The sequence below is a fragment of the Dromiciops gliroides genome, chromosome 2 (genome assembly GCF_019393635.1).
Source record: "Dromiciops gliroides isolate mDroGli1 chromosome 2, mDroGli1.pri, whole genome shotgun sequence".
Taxonomy (NCBI): domain Eukaryota; kingdom Metazoa; phylum Chordata; class Mammalia; order Microbiotheria; family Microbiotheriidae; genus Dromiciops; species Dromiciops gliroides.
In genome coordinates this window covers 202,957,139-202,979,881 of record NC_057862.1, presented here as the reverse complement: position 1 = coordinate 202,979,881, position 22,743 = coordinate 202,957,139, and the positions used below count along the sequence as shown (strand labels likewise).

Genomic DNA, 22,743 nt, shown 5'->3' with positions numbered 1-22,743 from the left:
CAATACAAATGTGTATTAATTTCTAATACAGTAAAGATAAATAGATATAACCCACATAAACAAAGCCCCTTTGGGGTCCTCAATAATTTTAAGAGTGTAAAGCAGTCCTGAGACCAGGAAGTTTGAGAACCACTGCTACTGCAATGTATCTATCTAACAAGTGGTTATCTAGTCTCTGTTTCACAACCTCCACTGAGGGGGAACTCACCATATGCTGAAGTAGCCCATTTCATCTACAGATAGCTCTAACTTTTTTTTTCTGACATCAAGAATAAATATGCCTCTTTGAAACTTATACATATTTACTTCTGGTTTCATTATTTCTGGAGCTAAGGAGAACAAGTCTAATCCATTTTCCATGTGACTACTAGACTCATTAATTAAATCAAGGTCTGTCATCTATCAGGCATAATGGGAGTTTATATCAAGGTTCTAATTTGCTATAATACTATTTTTAACCTCAACTAACACATTTGACTTTCATTCTAACAAAAATGAGGGATAACCCAATTTGCTCCATTGTTATCTATGTACTGTCAATAGGGAAAGAAAAAAATGCCTACTTTGTGAAAGGTACTGTGCTAAGAGCTTCATAAATATTTTTTTTATCCTCACCACACCCTTTAAGAGATAGATGCTATTATTACCCCCACTGTACAATTAAGGAAATTGAGATAAACCAAGGTTAAGAGACTTGCCCAGGGTCACATAGCTAGTAAGTATATGTACCTGGATTTGAACTCAGGTCTTCCCAACTCCAGGCCCAACACTCTATCCAATGTACTACAATAGTTCTAGAGGAAGGCTCTGATCATGTTGGGTAGACTCTCAGTCTATGGACTGAGGATGGAGAGGACATGGACAGGGAGGAAAGGTTCACATTCATTGTGATTTGTACTTTTGGAGTCAGCAATAAGATCACAGATCCATCAGAATATTGACATATCTTCATTTTCTTTTTGAATATGGAGGGTTTTCCAGCCATGATGATAGAGGAGGGTGGCAAAGTGGGTAGAGAGTTGGCTTCATACTCAGGCCTAGTTCAAGATCCTGACTTTGTTGCATACTGGCTGCGTAACCTTGGGCAAATTACTTGATCTCTCAGGTAAGTTGTAGAACAGGTGTTCATTTGCATTGGTAGAGGAAGGTTCCTCATTGGAAGTTCCTAACACCAACAAAATCACAGGTCTAGAAGCCATAATAATAATAGAAACAGATTTCACTTTGCTTCAGAATTCATATTCTCCTCAAAGCTTCCCTCATGGCTACTAAAAATGCTTAATCAAAAGGCCAAATTCTCCATGATGGATTGACTTCTTGATTTCTTACATAAATATCTCTGAGTCATCCCAAGCTTGATTCATGTGAATTTCAAAGGAAAGAATTCATCATCAGAGGAAAATATTTTTGACAAGGCTTTCTTTGTCTGGTTTTGTTGTTTGTTTTTATTATTGAAAACATACACAAAGGCAACAGGTTGTGCAACTGCGGAATTTCCATTGTACAGCAGAATACTGTAAGAAAAGGTGAAATGTAACTGATTTTACATGTATATGTACATATATATATATATACATACACACACACACACACACACACATATATATATATATATATATATATATATATGAATGACAGTTTACGTGACTAAGGCATTTAGGTATAAGAGCAGTTGTCCTGGTGTGTGTGCAAGCACATTTACTGGGACACAAATATACTCAGGTACAAATAGAAGGCATCTCATCTGAAACTATAGAGTATCTTGTCTCTTGCATGCATTTGTGTTTGAGAATTTCACCTTAATGATTGTCTTTTTTTTCCTCTTATATCAAATAAACCTTTTGCTTCATTTTGATTTTCCCAATGACTTTAGGAGTTGTTCACGGAACAGTAGTAATAGTCTACTCTTCAAGAGTTTGCTTATACATTCAATATTAGTGGTGCACACAAAACAGACCTGATTTCATGGAAAGTTTCATTCTCTTACCAACATGAGACTCAAGTAAGAAAAACACTGATTTGCAAAGGCACAGTGGAGACAGGTTTAATGCATTAAATATAACATGAATCATTCACAAGAACAAGTTTAGTGTTTCAGGGAACTTTTGTTAATACAACACAGTTGGGTCACATAAAATACAAATGCTTCTGTTGATTTGTCTTGGCAACTAAGATACATCAACAGTGCTAACAGTTTAACAGCTTTGTTCCCATCTGACAGAAAATGATGGCAGTTCTGCAAGGCGAATGTTAAACCTGACCGTATGTATTTATTAATTCCACAGTGTTTTGACAGATTATAGGGGCTATAACTTAGAGGATGCTGACCCGCTCACTGAGGGCTCTCATCTCTGTTTCTTCTGGCTCTGGGTTTGCACTGTGCTCAGCATTATGATCACTAAGGTGGGCTGGATACTGCAGACCCTGATCTCCCGCATACTGTTCCCACCTTAAGTCATCACTTTCATGCGTGATGTAGCGCTCCCCGATCTTGCATTCGAGCTCTCGTAAGTCTAACCAGGTCTGATAGTCCTGGGAAAGAAAATACCAAATGTTAACATTGAGATCATTAAACTTAGTGGCCACAAAGCCCATGTTTTAGTGAAGAAAGCAATGTGGTCTGAAGTAATGAGTTGCATCCTGGCTCTGCTACTTCCTTTGTAACACCGGTTGTTTTTTCTTATCGATAGGAAGAAGACTGGATCTGGAATCGGAGAACCTGGGTTTAAATCCTACTTATGATGCTCTCTGTATGACCTTGAGAAAATAACTAACCCTCACTGGGCCTTAGTTTCTATGGCTACATGACTTCAGAGGTCCCTTCAAGCCATATATCTATGAGCCTATGATATAACCTCTCTGAGTCAAAATCTTCTTAATATGTATAGTGAGGAATCTGTATGATGTGACCTCTACAGTCTCTTCTAGTTGTAAATCCTCTGTTCCTTGGAGTTCTTCCTATACAACACAGTTCCAATTCTGCAAATAGAGTTGATACCTCTTTATGACTACATATAAGACTATATATTACACTTTATGACTATATTTATGACTTCATTACTATGGAAATAATTCATCTTTCCTAAGCTTACTATAACTTGACACGGTCAGGACAGGCAAATGTGAGTTTCCAATTTGTTTTCTTTGTTTTAAGGGCAGGAAGGATCTGAGACTAGTTTTTCCTCAGTGTAGGGAACTCCATCCCTTCAGCCAGTGATTTAGAACAGCAAGTCATCTTTACCTTGGAGTCTTAAAGAATTACCTGGGAGCAATGAGAATTTAAATAACCTTTCTATGGTCACACAGTTAGAATGTGTCAGAGGCAGGATTTGTATTGAGTTCTGAACTCCAAGGATGGCCTCGTATCTCCTAAAGTATGCAGCCTGTTGGTGTAACTCTTTTCATATATATCTTGTTTATATTATACTTTGAATCAAAGTTGCCCAATTTAGGAATACAAATAATTTGAGCCATATAACATCCTATTTTGGTATTCCATTACATGTATAAATTCTGAATATTCCATTTATGAGAATTAATTTTCAACTTATGGCTAGTTATGCTAAATGTTTATGAACATACTTTAAATGTATATGATAAATATCTGTTTTATGTTAGAATGCATAAGATCTCAGGTTTTGAAAATATATCCTGCAAACTAACACCAAATGAGCAGATGGGCATCTGTTTGGTTATTTGTCTCATGAATACAGATGCTTTTTAAACCCAGCCCTCTGAGCTGTTATGCCCTCTGTTTTTTTCAGGAAAAATGGGGTGAAAGGAGGTCGTCTTTTCTAGTTTATGTAGTTAGGAGATTATTTCTTTAAGATGAAATATAATATAAAATACATGGTTTGTTATATTCTAAGGCATTCTATGCATTTTGTCAATGAACATAACTTAGAATAAGGCCTTGCAATTCTTGAAGTATTTTCATTCTGAAAAATACATCAATAATTGTTTTTCTTAAATAAAAAACCCATAAAAGTCAAATTGCTATAAATATTCAGTAGTTTATCCTATTGGGAGAGACTATGAAATTAATGAAGGATTACCTGTAGCCATGGGTGACTCAATGTCTTGTCCACACTATAGCGTTTTCTCATTTTCACTTGCAACAAATTATTGATGAGATCAATGGCTAGGGGAAGAATATTTGTTTTTACTTTATAGCAGTCGATAGATTGGTAGTCATATTATGTCATTATTATAAGAGGATGACAAATTTCTCTAAGTAATTTATATTCCTTTGCAGCTTCTTTCTTAGCTCTGTATCATAACACATTAAGTATGCTAGTCACAACAAACTCTTTCTTCTGGACACTAATGGATAGATTTCATCATCTTCTAGATTCCAAGATGTCAACCCAAGAACCACAAGAAGTATACTATAGTAAATGTTCATTCATTCAACAAGCATTTATTAAATGCCTACTGTGTTTTAGGTCCTTTGCTGAAAATTGGGGATAAATATACAAGAATAAAAACAGGCCCTGTATTCAAAAAGCTTATGTTTTACTGGGGAAAACAAATGTGTACCCAGATAAGCAAATGTAGATTATTGCAATACATTGTAGAAATATTATAATACAATACAATTGCAGAATATTACAAATGCAAAGTAAATCTTTTCAGCCTATGGAGAGAAGTGATTTCCATTGACTCACATTAAAACCAGTGAAACTATTCCTTGTAAAAAAAATATTTTTTAAAAAGAATATACCTCATTTTGAAGAAACATCATGATATAATGAAAAGACAAGTGGCCTTGGCATTGGAAACATCCAGTTTCATGTTCTGCATATGACCTACACTAGCTAATTTGATCTCCTCGAGACAGGAGATAAAAATGTTTTAAGGACTATTCATTTACATGCGAGTAGCATTATGGCATAGGAGAGAAGGATTTGACCTTTGAATAAGGAAAAACTAGTTCAAGGCCTGCTTCTGCTGCATATTTCTTGTGTGGCCACGGACAAGAGTAACCTATCAGTAATCTCCCCAGTAAATTATCTAAGTCTGCCGATTTTGGATGAGTTGTGTGATGTTTAAAAAGTGCGAGAGATGTAATTTCTGGGTAATCGTTTTATTAATAATGCCATAATTTTAATAAAGGGAGGTCTGTGGCATATTCCAATTCCAAAGATCAGCATGGCAACAGCTCACCACTTATATATCCTTTGAAAGAGGAGTGTTCCTGAGGGTGGCAATCAACTGTGATTGGTTAACAATTAATGAGAGGTGGACTTTACAAGGAGAAGTGAGTTCACTCCACTGAGGGGCTGAGAGTAGGACAGAGACTATCCCAATACCAAGGCCTCCCCCAGCTTTGGACAATCTAGACAAAGAATCTATATCTCCCACCCAAGCCTGAGCTAGTTGCGTGGAGGAGCAACATCCAGAATGAGGAAAATGTTAATCTTAGTTTCCATAAGACCTGTCCTCGAGAGATTGGAAAAGAAAAAAAAATCTGTGGTCTCTCCAGTTTTAGTAACTGGCTATTAATATGAAGGAAATAATCTTTTCTCTCAGTTGCTGATTTGCATTAAATGGGAAGAATTTCCGCCCTGGGTGTTTTCTACTGAAACAAAATTCTGGGTCTGGACAAGCCACCATTTCCACACCCCACCTCATTTGAACCTATCTGTATTTTGATTACAGGTAAGTATAATCAAAATCAAGAGAAAATATCAGATAACAAGGATGTTGAGCTATAAGATGTTTTTACAAATTTGAAAACAAAGTAGACTGGCCTTTTTTGGACCAGTTCACATGGCTTTCCGTTCATTTTCTTAGGGCTGTAACTGATTCAATTCAATGACATACTTCTAATAGATTCCTGCTGTTCACATGGCTCTGCACTAGATATGAAAGCTACCAAGATGAATCAGTCACAGGACTGGCTTATGGTAATTTACAATCTAATTGTCAATTAAACCTTAACATCTTCCAAGTATATTTTAAAATAGTCTCTCCCTAAATGTATTAGCTTAAATTTTCTCATACTGATACATATTTAACACTTTCCTGCTCATTCATAGTTTTGAAATATATTCTCACAGTGTATCCAATCAACAAATCACTTCAAAACTCAGAAGGGTTTAATGTTATCTTCAGGTTCAATAGAAAGCAGTGACATTTAATGTGACTTTTTCATCCTTCTCTTATAACTATGCCACTTAGACTATAGAGTCTTCTATCAAAGTAGTTCACTATAATCATTGGCAAATTTTCATCCCTATTACGTTGCCATCCAGAATGTGTTCCCTTCATTGTGATGCCATACTCCTTAACTACTCCTTAAATGGATTTCTGATCTTACTATTTTGGCTATGGGATATTCTTTCCAGGTTTGGAATTTTAGTATTCCCACCAAACTATCCCCATCTCTGTATACTATTCAATTCTTGCATGCATTCTTGCATAAGTTCACTATAAGGAGCCTCCTTTTGAAATTGTGGGGAAATGATCATGTTGGAGCATGTACAGTGGTTCTCTCTTGCTTCTGGCTCATATGTCTAACCCATCTTTTCACTGCTTATATGTTTCTCTGATTACATTCCTTCTACTGCTTCTCCTTTACAACCCCCATTTGTAATGTGTTTCAGCCTGTTCATGCCCACCATGTTCTCCTCTACTGCCCTTTGGGTGATCCTTAATTTCAATTCTTTGGAGACTGTAGTGTTCTATGACTTGCAGCCCTACAATACATCAAAAAGCTATGGTACAAAATACTTAAAGCACTTTTTTGATGGATAAATCACGTGCAGTGCAATACATCCAAATGCTTTCAATGGCTCTGTCTGCTTTTGTACTAAGCTATGGTACCAGGGCACAGTCCAATTTCAAATTCCACATATATGCTTTCAAGATCTTTTGAAAATGTAGCTCTCCAAGTAAACCACTTATTTGAGCATGTGAGTTAAAATATCCATTCACCAGATTTGTTCACTGGTGAGTAAAGTGCATGCTTTATTCAAGCCTCTATGAAATCGGACAGCAAAAATGGTGGGCTGCCAACAGTGGCAGAGCTTATATGCAACTGGAAATGTGTAGCAGAATTGTCTCCCCAGAAACCGCAGGGATAAAATGCACAAAATTAATTCACTCATTCTGCTTTGAATTCTATAATTAGGAAGGCAAGAGCAAAGCAACTCAATAAAAGACCTGTTGTTGTTGTTTTTTCCCCAAATTGGCCCCCACAGTGTACCACACTGCCTGAATAAAGAGGTAAGCAATGCCAGATGAGGAGTTGGAGTGTAGGGAGAGTGTAATATGTGATGATGAAGAAATTGTTCTGCTGAATGAAGCATGCAATCAGCAGCCTCATTAAGTGTCAAAGTACCTGAGGCACCTATGCAGCTGGATATGCAGTATCAAGGCAAAATGAAGCATCTACCATGCAGAAAATATTATAGGATATAAGGAGAGAATTCTATGTGTATGTGTGTATGGATAGATAGATAGATGATAGATAGGTAGATAGATAGATAGATAGATAGATAGATAGATAGATAGATAGATAGATAGATAGATAGATGATAGATATTTACCTATAGGTATAAATAGGTATATATGTATGTGCATGTGTGTTTATGTATAAATATACCCAAATATACATATGTAGATTTCATAGACAACTAGATGCCATCATATATATAAACAGAAGGTACTAAGACAATGGAAAGCTAATAATGTCATATGGCTCAAAAGAGTTGAGGCACACTAGATGGAGGGAAGGCAGGTAGGTCACAGTTATTTTTGAAGGGCTTGTCTCAGACAATAGTTCAAACAATTCAAATTCTAGGACACTGGTGAATGGTTTTTCTGCATAGAAAATAAAAGTTAGTAATTCTAATTGTTTTATCATCCTTCAAGCATAAACTTGTTGATGCTGAACTCCAAGTCATTGCCTTGATCAGAATCTTTCAATGACCCTGTAGTATCTATCCCAAAGCTTTTTAAACTATGGGTTGCTACCCCATATGGGGTCATATAACTAAATGTAGGGGTCATGAAAAATTTGGCAATAGGAAAAGATTATATATAGCTATTTTATATACCTATATAACCAGAGTCATGGAAAAATATCTTTGGCAAAAAGGGGTTGCAAGGAGAAAAATTTTAAGAAGCCCTGATCTAAAATCCAAATTCCTTATAATGATATTTAAGGCCTGCTACAACCTGGAACCAGCCTACCTTTTCAGCATGGAGTCATCATTTTTCCGAGTTGGACCATTCACTATCCTTGAACTCTTATTACTCTTGTCTCCACGCCTTGGCTGAGGAAATGTATTCCGTTACACTCAGGCTTGTTGAAATCATACCCATCTTTCAAAGTTCAGCTCAAAAGCCATCTTCTTGATACTTTCCATAATACTTTCATCTAACTCCTCCCATCCTACATACCCAGCCAAAAATCATTTTTTCTCAAAAAAAAAAATCATTGCTTCTTTCTCTGCAGCACATTTATTTTGTGTTATTTGCACTATATGCATAGAATTGATCCTGCTTGACTGGATTCCTAGAGGGACGAGGCTATGTTTTAATTTTTGTACTGCCATTGTGCTTAGCTTGGTAGTAATAATAACTGTGGCTAACGTGTACACAGAGGTTTGCCAAGGGCTTCACGAATATAATTTAATTTGATCCTCCAACAACTCTGTGAAGTAGGTGTTCTTATGGTGCCCATTTCATAGACAAGGAAATGGAGCCTGAGAAAAATTAAGTGATTTGCTCAGGGTTACATGGCTAGCAAGTGTCTCAGACAGGATTTGAATTAGGGTCTTCCTTGACTCCAGTGCTACCACTTTATTCATTATACAACTTACCTGCCTCTTTATACATAGCAGGTATTTAATGATATTTTATTATATTTATTTGTTGGACCAACAATGACCCTGGTGTCAGGAGTACCTGAGTTCAAATCCAGCCTCAGACACTTAACACTTACTAGTTGTATGACCCTGAGCAAGTCACTTAACCCCAATTGCCTCACTAAAAAAAAATGTGATTAGCCTAGGGCCTGGAACATAGTAGGTGCTGTATAATAAATGCTTATTCCCTTCCCTTTTCATAGACATATAAGAGTTATGAGATCTCAGAAGCCATCTAGTTCAGCTCCCTTGTTTCAAATGGAAGCCAGTGGAAGCCAAAGGAGTTAGGGTGATTTGTACAAGTGTCATATAGGCAGGGAGCATAATAAATGATTTGATACCACTTCTTCCAACCCTAGAAGCAATCCTGCTTTTGCTTCCCATCTCTTTATTTATTCATCCACTTATTTGAAAGCATAGTTTTTGTATTTAAAAATTGGGGTATATAAAAGATGATGTGATTCATGATCTTCAGAAGCCTGCAGCCTACTTTAGGAGATAAAACATGTCCATGAAACAATAGGTAAACAATTCCAAGTAACACACAGAATACAAGGGTTGGAAAGACCCTTAGAGATCATGTAGTTGAACACCCTCATTTTACAAATGAGGTAAATGACATCCAGAGAAATAAAGGGACTCAAAGAAACAAAAAGTGGATTAGTGGAAGAGTCAGGACTATGCTATCTCCTGCCCAGTGGGGGAAAATTCCTTTCTACAATGTATCTGAAAGATGGTTGTATGTCCTGTCCTTGAATACTTCTAGAGACATGAAGCTCCCTACCTGAGAAGTCAGTTCATTCCCTGGGTTTGAATTTCAATGTCTTCTAACAAGACATGTCTTGTTAGAAGGGTGATTCTTGTACTGAGCTGAAATCTCTACCCCTGTAAGCTCTATGTCTTGGCTCTAGTTCTATCCTTGAGTTACAAATAGCAAGTCTACTTTTCTACATGAAGGAAAATGTCATGTCTTCCCTAAATCGCCTTATGTTAACCGTTCTGACACACATATGAAATTGTATTTCAGAACCTTTGCCATCCTCCCCTCCTCTTCTAGATAAATTTAGCTTGTCACTGTCCTTTTAAAAATGCACTGCATGTAATTCAAAGGGATATTTCAGATATAATCTGACCAGAGCAGAGTGTAAAAATTATTGTCCGTGATCTGCCACCTAAATCTGATAGCCTTTTGAGCAGTCAGATTAGACCCTGGCTTCAGATTAAGCCTGGAGTCAACTGTGCCCTCCCATATCTTTTTCACATGAACTTCTGTCTAGCCAGGTCTCCCCCATCTTGTACTTGTGAAATTCTTTTGGCTCTTAATGTGAAGAATTTTACATTTATCCCTGTGAAATTTCATCTTGTTGGTTTTGGCCCAGGATTCCAGCCTGCTGAGATTGTTTTGAATCTTGATGCTGTTATCTATCATAGTAGCTCTCCTTTCCAAGTTTGTGTCATTTGTAAATCTGATAAGCATCTATGTCTTCATCCAAGTAATTGAGAAAATGTTGAGTAGGAAGGGGCCAAGTTGAAAGAATTGCTGCCAAAGATAAAAGATTGGACTAGATGGCACTTAAGGGTCCTTCTAATTAATTCTAGAGCACGGTATAATGGAAGTAACTCTGAATGTGGAGGCAGAGGACCTGGGTTTGAACTTAAAATTTCACCTTTGCCACTTAATACTGGTATGGGTTTAACACTGGTATGACTGGAAAGTCATTTAACCTCCCTGAATTTCAATTTTCATACTTAAAAATAAGGAGGTTGGGGGCAGCTAGGTAGCACAGTGGATAGAGCACCGGCCCTGGAGTCAGGAGTACCTGAGTTCAAATCCGGCCTCGGACACTCAACACTTACTAGCTGTGTGACCCTGGGCAAGTCACTTAACCCCAATTGCCTCATTAAAAAAAAAAAATAATAAAATAAAAATAAGGAGGTTGAACTAGATGACATCTGGGGTCCCTTTTATATTAGATACAGAGCCCCATGGTTCCCACTAGAGACCTCCCTCTAGATTGATGCAATTATTCATTAACACATTATTTAAAGAGGATCAACTGATGGGGAATCCTTCTAATCAAGCTAAATCCTGATTACACAAATACTGAATCTCACAAAGTGGTCACATCATACAAATTTAGATTATTTCAAGTTACAATATATGGAAAAGATGGTAGTTGGTTCCAGCCCAATGGAAACATGCAGTGAAAATTCAAATAATGAGACTACTTCATGGAATTCACTATTCACATTAATCAGGCATAACTATAGTATTATAATCTAGCTTACATTTCCACAAGTTTATCATAAGATACTTTGTTAAATGTTTTATCTCTAGGATAAAATATAAACTTCTCTGTTTGGCTTTTAAAGCTCTTAACAACCTGGTATCAAACTATCTTTCTTAGCTTTTTATATATTCCTCTCCTTCCCAGGGTCTAGGTCTAGCTAAACAGGTCTTTTCTCTGTTCCTCATACAAAGCACTCTGTCTTCCATTCCTGTGTCTTCAAAATCATTGGTTATCTCTCATGGCTGGAATGTACTCTGCCAAAGCCAGGGTACTCCAGACCAGGTTAGAAATAGAGCAGAGAAATGCTTCCTTGCCAATTAAGTTGGATTGAACCTGTGAATTGGGGAGGGGAGGGGAGGGGAGGGGAGGGGAGGGGAGGGGAGGGGAGGGGAGGGGAGGGACGGGAAGGGGAGGGGAGGGGAGGGAAGGGAAGGGGAGGGGAGGGGAGGGGAGGGGAGGGGAGGGGAGGGAAGGGGAGGGGAGGGAAGGGAAGGGAAGGGAAGGGAAGGGAAGGGAAGGGAAGGGAAGGGAAGGGAAGGGAAGGGAAGGGAAGGGAAGGGAAGGGAAGGGAAGGGAAGGGAAGGGAAGGGAAGGGAAGGGAAGGGAAGGGAAGGGAAGGGAAGGGAAGGGAAGGGAAGGGAAGGGAAGGGAAGAGAAGGGAAGGGAAGGGAAGGGAAGGGAAGGGAAGGGAAGGGAAAAGGAAAACAAATGTGTCAGATGTCACAGTTTCCAACATTGAGAGTTTTAGAGTTTCTAGAGTCAATCCTTTCCTTTTATTGTTTAAAATTACATTGCAATTCTTTAATTTTCTATTGCCTTTTTTCTTCTCTATGAATAATCAAAAATTTACCACAGTAGCTCTTACCTCCAAGTGACTTCATCATCTTGGGATTTAATCCATCTATATTTATGTAAAGTGGCTAAATGTTCTTTCAGGATCACCTAAACTTCCATCTGTATATTGATTTCATACCTTTTCTACTTTAAAGACTGCTTTATTTTTTTTTGCAAAATAGAAATAAACCACTATCTCTTGACATTACACTATCTTCTAGCAGTGAAATATTTATTTTTCATTCCCCTTCAAAATTTGCATGCATGTATGTATGTATACACATAATTTTATACTGTCATAAGTATTTTTCTTAAGATTCAATTTGTTTTGGGTTTTACCCTTTCTGACATTATTCTTTTTTTTATGTTAGTGACTTAGTATGTGCTTTTGGTTATTCATTCCTTCCATTTTTGGCATACTTCACCAATCTTAACTCACCATTGGGTTCCTTATGTAGTCACTCAATTTTCATTAGAACCTTCCCTGTTTTCTTTCTTACTGGGAGTGGAAGGAAGGAAACAATCATTTATTAAGCACCTACTATGTGCCAAGCAGTGTTCTAAGAGCAATGTACAAATATCATCTTATTTAATTCTCATGACAGCTGCGGGGGGAGTGGTATCCCCCCTATTTTTCAGTAAAGGAAACTGAGGCAGGCAGAGATTAATTATCTTAGGGTCACACAGCTAGTAAAGTGCCTGAGTATTAATTTTAACTCATCTTTCTGACTCCAGGCCCAGGAGATCTATTCACCACACCACTTAACTATTCACTATTATATAATCTGAATTTGATCAGAGGCAATATTCCATTTTTGAGATTTTGAGACACAAACTCATGCTTACCTTTGCTGTGAATTCTAAGAATTTGTTTTCTTAAAGTTTAGTTCCATATTTAACTATGATGCAAACTACCTTTCCTTGTAGCCACAAATTCTAGGGTAGCAAAGTAATTTTCTTTCAAGGTTCCTGCCACTTCCTTGAGGATAAGAATGAAGCCGAGAATAGCAATTTCCCCCCTTTTGAAAGATAAAAATGCTGACAAGTTAAAAATTTATCAGATTCAACATTAAACTTGACAGTTTTCTGGACAGCTCAAGACCTTAGCTACATCAGAGCTCACCTTGGAGACAGGTTTGTAATTGAACAAATACAAAATACCCTGGTATAAACTGAAGATTTAAATGTTAAGAAGACTTATGTAAGATTATGAAAATGAGAGCTCTCTTAGGAAACCTGACATATAGATTTTACCTGTGGTGAACTAAGGGAAGGATCACTGAAATCTAGGAACACACTATACATATATTCTGATTTGTAAGGAAAATATACAAGTGCATAGAAATAGCCAGTTGTACGTAAACCTAGGACGATATTGTGCTTGCCATCCAAGGCATAAACCAGATACTAACAGCAAGAAAAAAATTCACTGGCCATTTTTGTATGAGTATCAAAGAATCAATCTGGCACAGGGGATAGAGTGCTAGCCTCCGGGTCAAGAACATCTGAGTTCAAGTTCCTTGCCTGACACCTAGTGGGTCTGTGACCATAGCTGTCACTTAAGCTATAAATGCCCTCAGACAATTCTCTAAAAACTCCATAGATTTCAGAGGCCAGATAATCCAACCTCCTCATTTTACATGAGGAAACTAAGGCTCAGGGAAGTTCTCCGATATCTCACAGGTACTAAATGTCAGAGGCAGAATTTGAATGAGGTCCTCTGACTAGAGAGCCAGTGCTTTATGCATACTAAAATCTAGCTGACTCCAGAAGTTGCAGAACACTTGCCAATCTACATTTGAAGAGGAAGCTTCTTCACCCAGAGATCTCTATATTAACAAAATTGCATGTTTGGTTATGGATCAGATGTTTCAGGTTCCTAGGATGCCACTCAGTACAGTAGAGATATTTTGTCACTAAGTACTAAAGAGATTAAATGACTTAATAAATTATTTAAATTACTCCCTTCTCAGTGGTACTAATAATGCCCATTCCTTCAAAAAATATTTTTGGAGTTCCTACTATGTGAAGAAAGATAGATGCTCAGTGACAGAACACTGGGCTGCCATCAGCAAGAACTAGGTTCAAATCTGGCCTCAGACACTAGCTGTGGGACTCTGGGCAATTTATTTAACCCTATTTACCTCAGTTGTCTTGTCTGTTAAATGAGCGGGAGAAGGAAATGAAAAATCACTCCAGTATTTTTATGAAGAAAACCCCAAATGCAGTCACAACAAAACTGAATAACAAAACTATGTAGGAGGGCATGCCAGTAGTAATGGAGAATTTGTACTGTTCAAGATAGCTCCCAGCTACATGGCAGAGACAGAAAGACCTGAGTTTGAATCCTGCCTCAGATATGTATTAGCTGTGTGATACAGAGCAAGTCACTTAACTGCTCTCTGTCTTAGTTTCTTCTGTAAAATATCAGCACTCACCTTTGCAGGGTTGTTTAAGGATAAAATTAAATGAAATATATTATGCAAAATACCTTTCAAGCCTTAAAATGTTATATAAATATTAGCAATAATTATTCTCCAAGTTTTAATTCAGGACATTATATCAAAAATGTGTAAAAATGTGTAAAACCCTGAAAAAAAATGTTTTCCCCCTTAAAGGAGAACTCTTTGTGAATCCTAGGTCCAGTTTTACTCTTGGGCTTTTATTTGATTTCCACATTCTTCCACTTTCTTCCTCTAATTATATCCTTTCCTGTACCCTTTCTTTCTTAGTAGAACTGCAATTGTTCGTTCCTTCAGTTTCTTCCTTCTCTTTCTTCTGTTAAATAAAACTCAATTTCTTTTGTACTTCTGACTCATTACCTGTCTCTGTGCAGTACTTATTAATCTCCCTTATGGCTTGCTTCACACTGATGGCAAGTTGCATGTTTATTTTAAAAAATCGTTTTGCAAAACCCTCCACATTCCAGCTCACAACTCTGCATGTTGTTGCTGGGCAACACTGGGAAGCTGCTCTAGTGGGCCAGTGCCAAAGGCTACAAACTGTAAACAAGTCAACAGAATATCCTAATCTCACTCCATTCCCTGGTCAAACACAGAAACCCAATGAAGACTGAGACCTTTCAAGGCAAGCCAAAATCTTTTTTTTTTTTTCCATCCTGGTCTCCGTAGAGAGAGATTCGATGATGGATGGTACCCCTGTTTTGTATCCATTCTCACATTTCTGAGAAGGTTCACATACTGTGAAAGGTCTTACGGGATGCACGAGAGTAAGTACAAGCTGAAACAGTATAGTGCAGTGGAAGGAATTCTGGAATCACAGTAAGAGAACTTGGATTTAAATTCCAAATCTCTCACTAAGCATGTGTTGCTGTTGTTCAGTCATCTCAGTCATGTTCGACTCTTTATGACCCCATTTGGGGTTTCCTTGGCAAAGATACTAGAGCGGTTTGCCATTTCCTTCTCCAGCTCATTTTACAGATGAGGAAACCAAGGCAAACAGGGTTAAGTGACTTACCCATGGTCACACAGCCAGTGTCTAAGGCTGGATTTGAACTCAGGTCCTTCTGACTACAGGCACTGTGCTACCAAGCTGGGTAAATCTCTTTACCTCTGCAAACTGTTAGTTTCTTCATCTATAAAAGGGAGAGGTTGTACTAGATGACATTTAAAATTCTCTTTCAGCTCTAATCCTATGATTTATACAGAATTATAAACTTTAGCTTTCAATAACATTTTCAAAACTTTAAGGTAGCAATCAAGAATTTACCTTATTATGCTGACATAACTAATGATATTCCATTATTGGAAAACATCCTAATCATAGTTTTCCATTTCAACAAAATGGTACTCTGATATTACCATTTATAAGAGGTAGCATGAACATGTATAAAGATCCATGGATTTGGGCCTCAATGGCTCAGGCTGAAATCCTGGCTTTGCCACTTACTCCCAGTGAGAATATGGCTAAGTCCTTTCACATCTCTGACTTAGCTTCCTATGTATGAAAGGAGGGACTTGATGGCCTTGAAGAAACTTTACAGCCCTAAACCTACCATACTTTTTTTTTCTTTTTTTTTTTCAGGGCAATGGGGGTTAAGTGACTTGCCCAGGGTCACACAGCTAGTAAGTGTCTGAGGCTGGGTTTGAACTCAGGTCTTCTTGAATCCAAGGCTGGTGCCTTATCCACTGCGCCACCTAGCTGCCCCCATACTTTTAAGAATAAAATAAACTTGGACATTTAAAAACTTAGAAATCAAAGTACAAATCCCAGGGTTTCAATTGTTGAGTTTCTTTGTGAACAAGGAAACTACACACAGGGTATAATCAACAGCTACATTCTTATTCAAAACTCCTTCTGCATAGTTTTTCTCTAAAAATAAATATTTGTTTAAAGAAAAACCCATCAATTATGCTTCACTTTCTATCGCAACAAATGAAGTCATTACTATTAGGGCATTTTTTTTTAACCATTGTCTCATTCTTTTTTTGTTTTAAAAAACACAAAACCATGAGTTTTCCACATTTCTTCTAATGGTAGCATATTTGTTATCATTTCAGGCTCATTTTTATTTTGCAAAGCTCTTGACTTTTCAATTATATGCAGCTATATCCAGAATTCTAAGTTTAGTATTATCCAAACAGTTCAACCCTGGTAGATTCTTTTTTTTTTTTTTTTTTAGTGAGGCAATTGGGGTTAAGTGACTTGCCCAGGGTCACACAGCTAGTAAGTGTTAAGTGTCTGAGGCCGGATTTGAACTCAGGTACTCCTGACTCCAGGGCCGGTGCTCTATCCACTGCGCCATCTAGCTGCCCCTAACCCTGGTAGATTCTGACCCATACAATTGTTATAAGGCCTAACACCCCAGAAGTTCTCCATGGTACATCAAAGTACCTTCTCCTTGAGAAACTAAACCAAAGGACAGACACACCTAAAGAGATAAGTGGAACTAGATTAAGACTGAGCTAGCTCCAGGACCACCATCCTTCATTCCAGTCTCCCTCACCCCTGGGGAGATAAGATTAGGTGTGGCTGCTGCCTTTGTGGCCTGAGAAGCAGAGAGATACTTTGAGAGATCCTCAGCCACCCCTCACCCAATTCCCCCAGCCACCTTCCATAAGGGAACTTTCCAGAGTCAGATGATCACCCCCATCAGTCCTCTATAAAAGTATCTGCCTGTCTCCTGCTCGAGGAGATTGGTATCTCAGAGCCATGCTTTGTGCCATGCCTTCTCCCTATGAGAAGTCCAAGGATTTCTCTGTTGGTTTCCCTTCTCCAGCCCCAAATAAACTATTATCTTATTCTATTGGATTTGTGGGCAAGAGGGTGTAATTCTTTAAAGAGGATTTCCTAAGGACCCTAAACCCCTTTCCCAAATCCCCTACCCTAATTTCCCCACAACACAAATCTCAACTCTAACCTAACAATATAGATTAAGACTTCTGTAACTTTGCATGAATTTTGTGAGAAGCTCACAGGCCAGCACCCTCTTCCTCTATACTTTTCCACAGTAGTGTTAATCTGTTGACAAATCAATTTGTTCATTAAAATTCAGGAGGCTTCCTGGATTTGCAAGCTCAATAAACTGTAACAAACACAGTTTAATGATTAAAATGACAATTGTCTTCCTTTTGTCTAGGATAAGATTAGATCTCTGGGTCTCATCTACTTGGGTCTTATTTTCAATAGGGTTAGCTTTTGTTGTGAACAATACTTAGTAAGAGGGAGACCTGCAGCTGTGTGTTCCTTAAGCAAGGCCTAAAGCTTCTAATTTGAAAATCTGAGGGGATGCTTATATTTAAAAGACCTACTATGTGCTGGGAAAGGTACTAAGTTTGTATTCAGCTTCATATGGAATCTGTGCTGCTTCCCCCCCCCCCTTCTCTCATTCAAAAATAATTTGTGACATTTTGGTTTTTTCGTTTCTTGTTTTTGTTGTTTTGTTGTTGTTGTTGTTGTTTGGGCTTTTTTGTTTTGTATTATTTTTGGGTTTTTTGCAGGGCAATGAGGGTTAAGTGACTTGCCCAGGGTCACACAGCTAGTAACTGTCAAGTGTCTGAGGCTGGATTTGAACTCAGCTCTTCCTGAATCCAGGGCCAGTGATTTATTCACTGTGCCACCTAGCTGCCCCCTAATTTGTGATATTTTGAATTTTCCCAGATTAATTTTTAAAAATTGGAGTTGTATCAAACTAGGTTTTAATACCTTGCTAAGAATGACTAGGAAATAGAATTATGTCCTATTCTCATTAGGATTATAATATTAAGAGTAGTAATGGACCCCAATTAGATTTTGATACAACCCCTCATTCCAGGAACATAGGAATATAGATATAGAGCTGGAAGACTCCTCAGTGGCTATCTGGTCTACCTTTTCATTTTACAAATGGGGAAACGGAGACCCAGAAAGGTTAAGTGATTTGTCCAGGATCACATAGGTTTTATTTAGCTTTGCTCCTGTGAGGAGTAATTAAATGCTTGTTTCCTTCTTTTTTCCTTCCTTTTTCCTTCCTTCCTCCCTCCCTTCCTTCTCTCCTTCTTTCCTTTCTTTCTTTCCTGAGATTTGGAGTCAGGTTTTCTGTCTCCATAGGCAGTGTTTTCTTATAGGTAAGAAAATTAAAACTTGACAGGATCATAGGAAAATAGAGCTGGAAGGGATGTTAGAGGCCTATCTAGGCTAAACCCCTCATTTTGCAGGTAAGGAAACTGAAGTGAATTCCTTGAGACCATGGACTTTATTTTGCTTAAGCTCTGTATCTTCTCCAGTACTTAGTTTGCACCAAGGTCCCTGCCAAGTAGGCCAGGTTAATTCGTTCCCTAAAAGGAAAGGAAGCTGCCTGTGAGCCTTGACTGGCTGAGTGGGCTAAGGCTCAAGCCAAATGGGGTGTAGGCTTCTTGGCCACCTAAAAGCAGGTGGAGTCAGTGTCCTTAAGACTTGGTGGATGATCCATGGCAGAAAGTCACCACACCCTGTCCTACTTAACAAGAGGCTTCTCTGTATGGAAGTTGGGGAGGGGGCTGAGTCTATTCCTGCTAAAAGGCTGTATCCTTTTCATAATACAGCTAAATAAACTTCCTTTTGTTAACTGTTGAATAAACTATTGAGTGTCTCATTTCTTTCCACTTTCAAACTTGAGCTTTCAGCCAGGCTGGTCCTATTCCACAACCTTAAAGATGTTGATTGTGCTGTATTCTATTGTACATTAACTCTTTGGGGATCTGCTAGAAAACTGGAATATTGCACTGAAGCTAAAAGAATACTGATAAAAGAATGAGTTGAATTTACTAATATGCCATCACCCCAAAGATAATTTCTCATTAAAAGCATGTTGAACACATCAATAGAAACACAATTTTTTTTTCTTTCCAAAAGGAATGAACATAGGAAGTCACAGTTTCCTTTTTAAGCATGATACTTGAAGTCTCCAGCTAAATTGTATGACCGAAGCCAAGAGATAATGTCACAGCAGGTGGCTTGGCAAAGGTGCCTCTGATGAATCTTCACCTGGGAACGTAGAAATTGATCTCCAGTGAGCACGAGAGGGGCTTGTCGGCAGACAATTTCCTGCTACTGTTTCTCTGTTGATTGCTTTCTGTTTACCTCTCTAATGTCAGATAAAGTAACATGAACCACTTGTAAGGTGGGGGAGAAAAGAGCAGTTTCTTGATGATTTTTTACATGCCTTTTTCTGAAGTTGCTCAGATTTCCAGCCAGTTCTCAAGTTGATCTTATCAATGCACTTTGATGAGGGAAATACACCAAGTACTCTGACAACTACCTTTTCAACATTTCTGAAACCTTCCTGCTCATCGCTCTCACAGGAAAAAAAAAAAATCCTTGTCCCTGAGCAAATTATTTCTCACCTTGCTAGTGATACCATCCTCCTCATTCAATTACCTGGGGCCTTTGCCTTTTCCCCCTTCAATCTCTTCAGACTCCGGGTGCCAAAAGAATTTTCCTCTTTCGTTGCTCAGATCATATTCTAGCTTTTATTTTAGACCTAATTCAGGGTTCCTGACCTCATCTACAAGACTCTGAGTTGCTCTGATCAGACCAGTTTCTCTGCTAAATTCTCTACTCACTTCAGTCTTACTCTGTGTACTGCTTTGGGAAAGGGTTGTGTTTTTGTTTTAGTTTCTGTTTTTAATTTCTTCATTTGTTTCTTTGTTTGGCTCTGACCTCCATAGTTAAGATAGCTCTATTTCTCCTTTGTTAGGAAAAAAAATATATCATTTATTTTCTAACCTCCTTTAGGCAGGGGGTGGGGATTATTATTATTATTGTCCAGCAATAAACAAACATTTTTAAGCACCTACTAAGTGCCAGGCACTGTGCTAAGCACCACGGATAAAAAAAAGAGGCAAAAGGCAGTCTATGCCCTCATGGAGTTCACAATCTAGTAAATAGAGGGCGTTCAGGAATGCCCGAGTTCAAAGCCTGGCTCTGACAGGTATGGCTGGGTGAAAGCCATCAAGTTATTTAGCCTCTCAGTGTTCTAGGCAACTCTGTAAAGCTGTAAATTGAAGAGAAGGTGCTGACCTGTATTGGTAGAAGTTTCCTCACCAGACAGGCTCCCTATATCAATGAAATAAATCACAGGTCCAGGACTTACTGCTATACTTTACTATAGGCTAATATTCTAATATTTAAAAAATGATTTTACAAATAATATTTCTAAAATATATATATATGTATATATACACATGTGTACATATATACACATGCATATGTATAGATGATCTATAGATATGGTTTATGTCTCTCTTCATGACATGTCGCCTCACTCTAGTCTTCAGCCCTGGGATCCTGGGATCTTGACTAGTGAAACGAAACATACTGCTGTGCTCCCATAATAATGCTGTCTTCATGCCCTTTCCTCCCTGACCCTTCTGGTTTCTTACTGCTTTCTACCTCTAGCTCTGGGAATGAGGGTTAAACCAACACTACCACTCCTAGAAAGAATGTCTCGATCAACTTATGGCTTCATTCACCATCATTTTGACTTCCTGGACCAAAATACCCCTCTTTTGCTGCTTCTTTCCAATAGCTATTATCTTTCAGTATTATAATGTAAACTCTTTTATTTTCCCACAGGACAATGAGGGTTAAGTGACTTGCCCAGGGTCACACAGCTAGTAAGTGTCAAGTGTCTGAGGCCAGATTTGAACTCAGGTCCTCCTGAATCCAGGGCCAGTGCTTTATCCACTGTGCCACCTAGCTATAAGGTATTTTAAGGAGCTTTGTATACTGGAAATTTATTCTTTCTCCTCTAGACAATCTAGACAACATCTATAGAAACAGCCTATTGTAGAATCTCCCAGGATCTCCAGGAGGGAAAAGGCTTAAGCACCTCCATAAACCTTTTGATCCTTATGTTGAGAGAATAGCAACTAGTCATTTCCTTGACACTTGCCAGGAAAAAGAGAGACAGAAATCCCCAGGAACATTCATGCTCCTACCAATTAGCTAGTATCCTGTATGAATTGTTCCTTACTTTCTTCAATTTCTATTTGTAAACATGGCTAGGTCTCTCCTCTTCCCAACAATAACCATATATCCAAGTGTCCATCTGGCCTCTAGCAGCCACTTAGAACCTGGAATTATAAATAAGACCCAACACATTCCTACTGTGGGCTAATTTTGAGAAAATTGAGGAATAGTTCAATCTCATATTCTTATACCTCTCGACCAGTTACCAAGCCCAAAGAACCTAAAGCAGAGATCTGGAAACAGAGGAGGTACCTTGTTTCTCACCAATCATCATTCCAAAATTCTTGTAAAGGAAGGAACAACTTTAACATAATTCAGAAGTGGGACTTTTCCTACACAAAAAGAGAAAGAAGGAAAGCATCTCTGAACCTTTCATGTCACTTCCCCAACCCTGAGAACTGCCAGATAATCACCTTAATCTGGGGGGAGATTTGGAAGCTTTCACAACAAATCAAGAATCATTTACTACTGTTTGTTAGGCACTATGCTAGGCACTAGGGATAAATGCAAAAAAAAGAAAGAAAAAAGAAAATAGTCCCTACCCTCAAGGTACTTACATTCTATTGAGAGATATAATATGTACATGTATTAGTATATATAGAATAACTATAATATATACAGAAATATACACTGAATTACCATAAAACAAATGCAAGGAAGTTAGGGAGGGAGGGCATTAACTGTTGATTGTACTCCTAAAGGCTGTGGACAAGGGGTTCTAGAAGTAAGTGAAGGATTCCATGTGGTAGAGAGGAGAAGGGAGTGCATTTCAGGCCTAGGGAAAAGACACCAAGATGGGAGATGGAGTGACATGTGTGGGGAAGAGAAAGAAATACAGGTTGGATGTACTGCAGAGCTCAGGAAACTGTGATGTGTGATTAGGCTGTAAAGACAAGCTAGGGTAAAGTTGTTTTAAAAAAGCCAAACGGAAGAAATCCTATTTTCTCTGGAAGGCAATAGGTAACATAGTACTGAAGCCAAGGAGAAGGATTGGGGTTGTAAATATAGATCCCTGAGACATCTGCATGAAGATGATCATTAAACCTATAGGAATTTATGAAATCACTAAAACAGTGCAGAGAAGAAAGAGAAGGACCAGAATAGGGCCCTTGAGGACAATACTAATTAGGATATGCATAATGAGTCACCAACAGAGAATGAGTAGCCAAAAAGATAGGAAGACAATCAGCAAAGAATAATATCATGAAAGCCAGAGGAGAGAAGTTAGCAGGAGGAAGGGGTAGAGAACAATGACAAATGCAGCAGAGAGGTCAAGGAGGATTACCAAGAAA

General features: G+C 38.1%; 1 protein-coding gene across 2 annotated transcripts in view; it reads right to left on the bottom strand.

Annotated features, from left to right (window-relative positions):
* Positions 1-2,028: 2,028 nt before the first annotated feature.
* The window catches only part of PRKD1 (protein kinase D1), a 432,388-nt gene continuing 411,673 nt past the window's right edge, over positions 2,029-22,743 (bottom strand). For both annotated transcript variants that reach the window (XM_043986862.1, XM_043986863.1), the window contains 2 exons: positions 4,056-4,141; positions 2,029-2,532 (listed from right to left, as the gene is read on the bottom strand). In XM_043986862.1, coding sequence (XP_043842797.1) covers positions 2,314-2,532; positions 4,056-4,141 — 305 coding nt within the window. In that variant the 3' untranslated portion in view covers positions 2,029-2,313. The remainder of the gene's footprint in view (positions 2,533-4,055; positions 4,142-22,743) is intronic.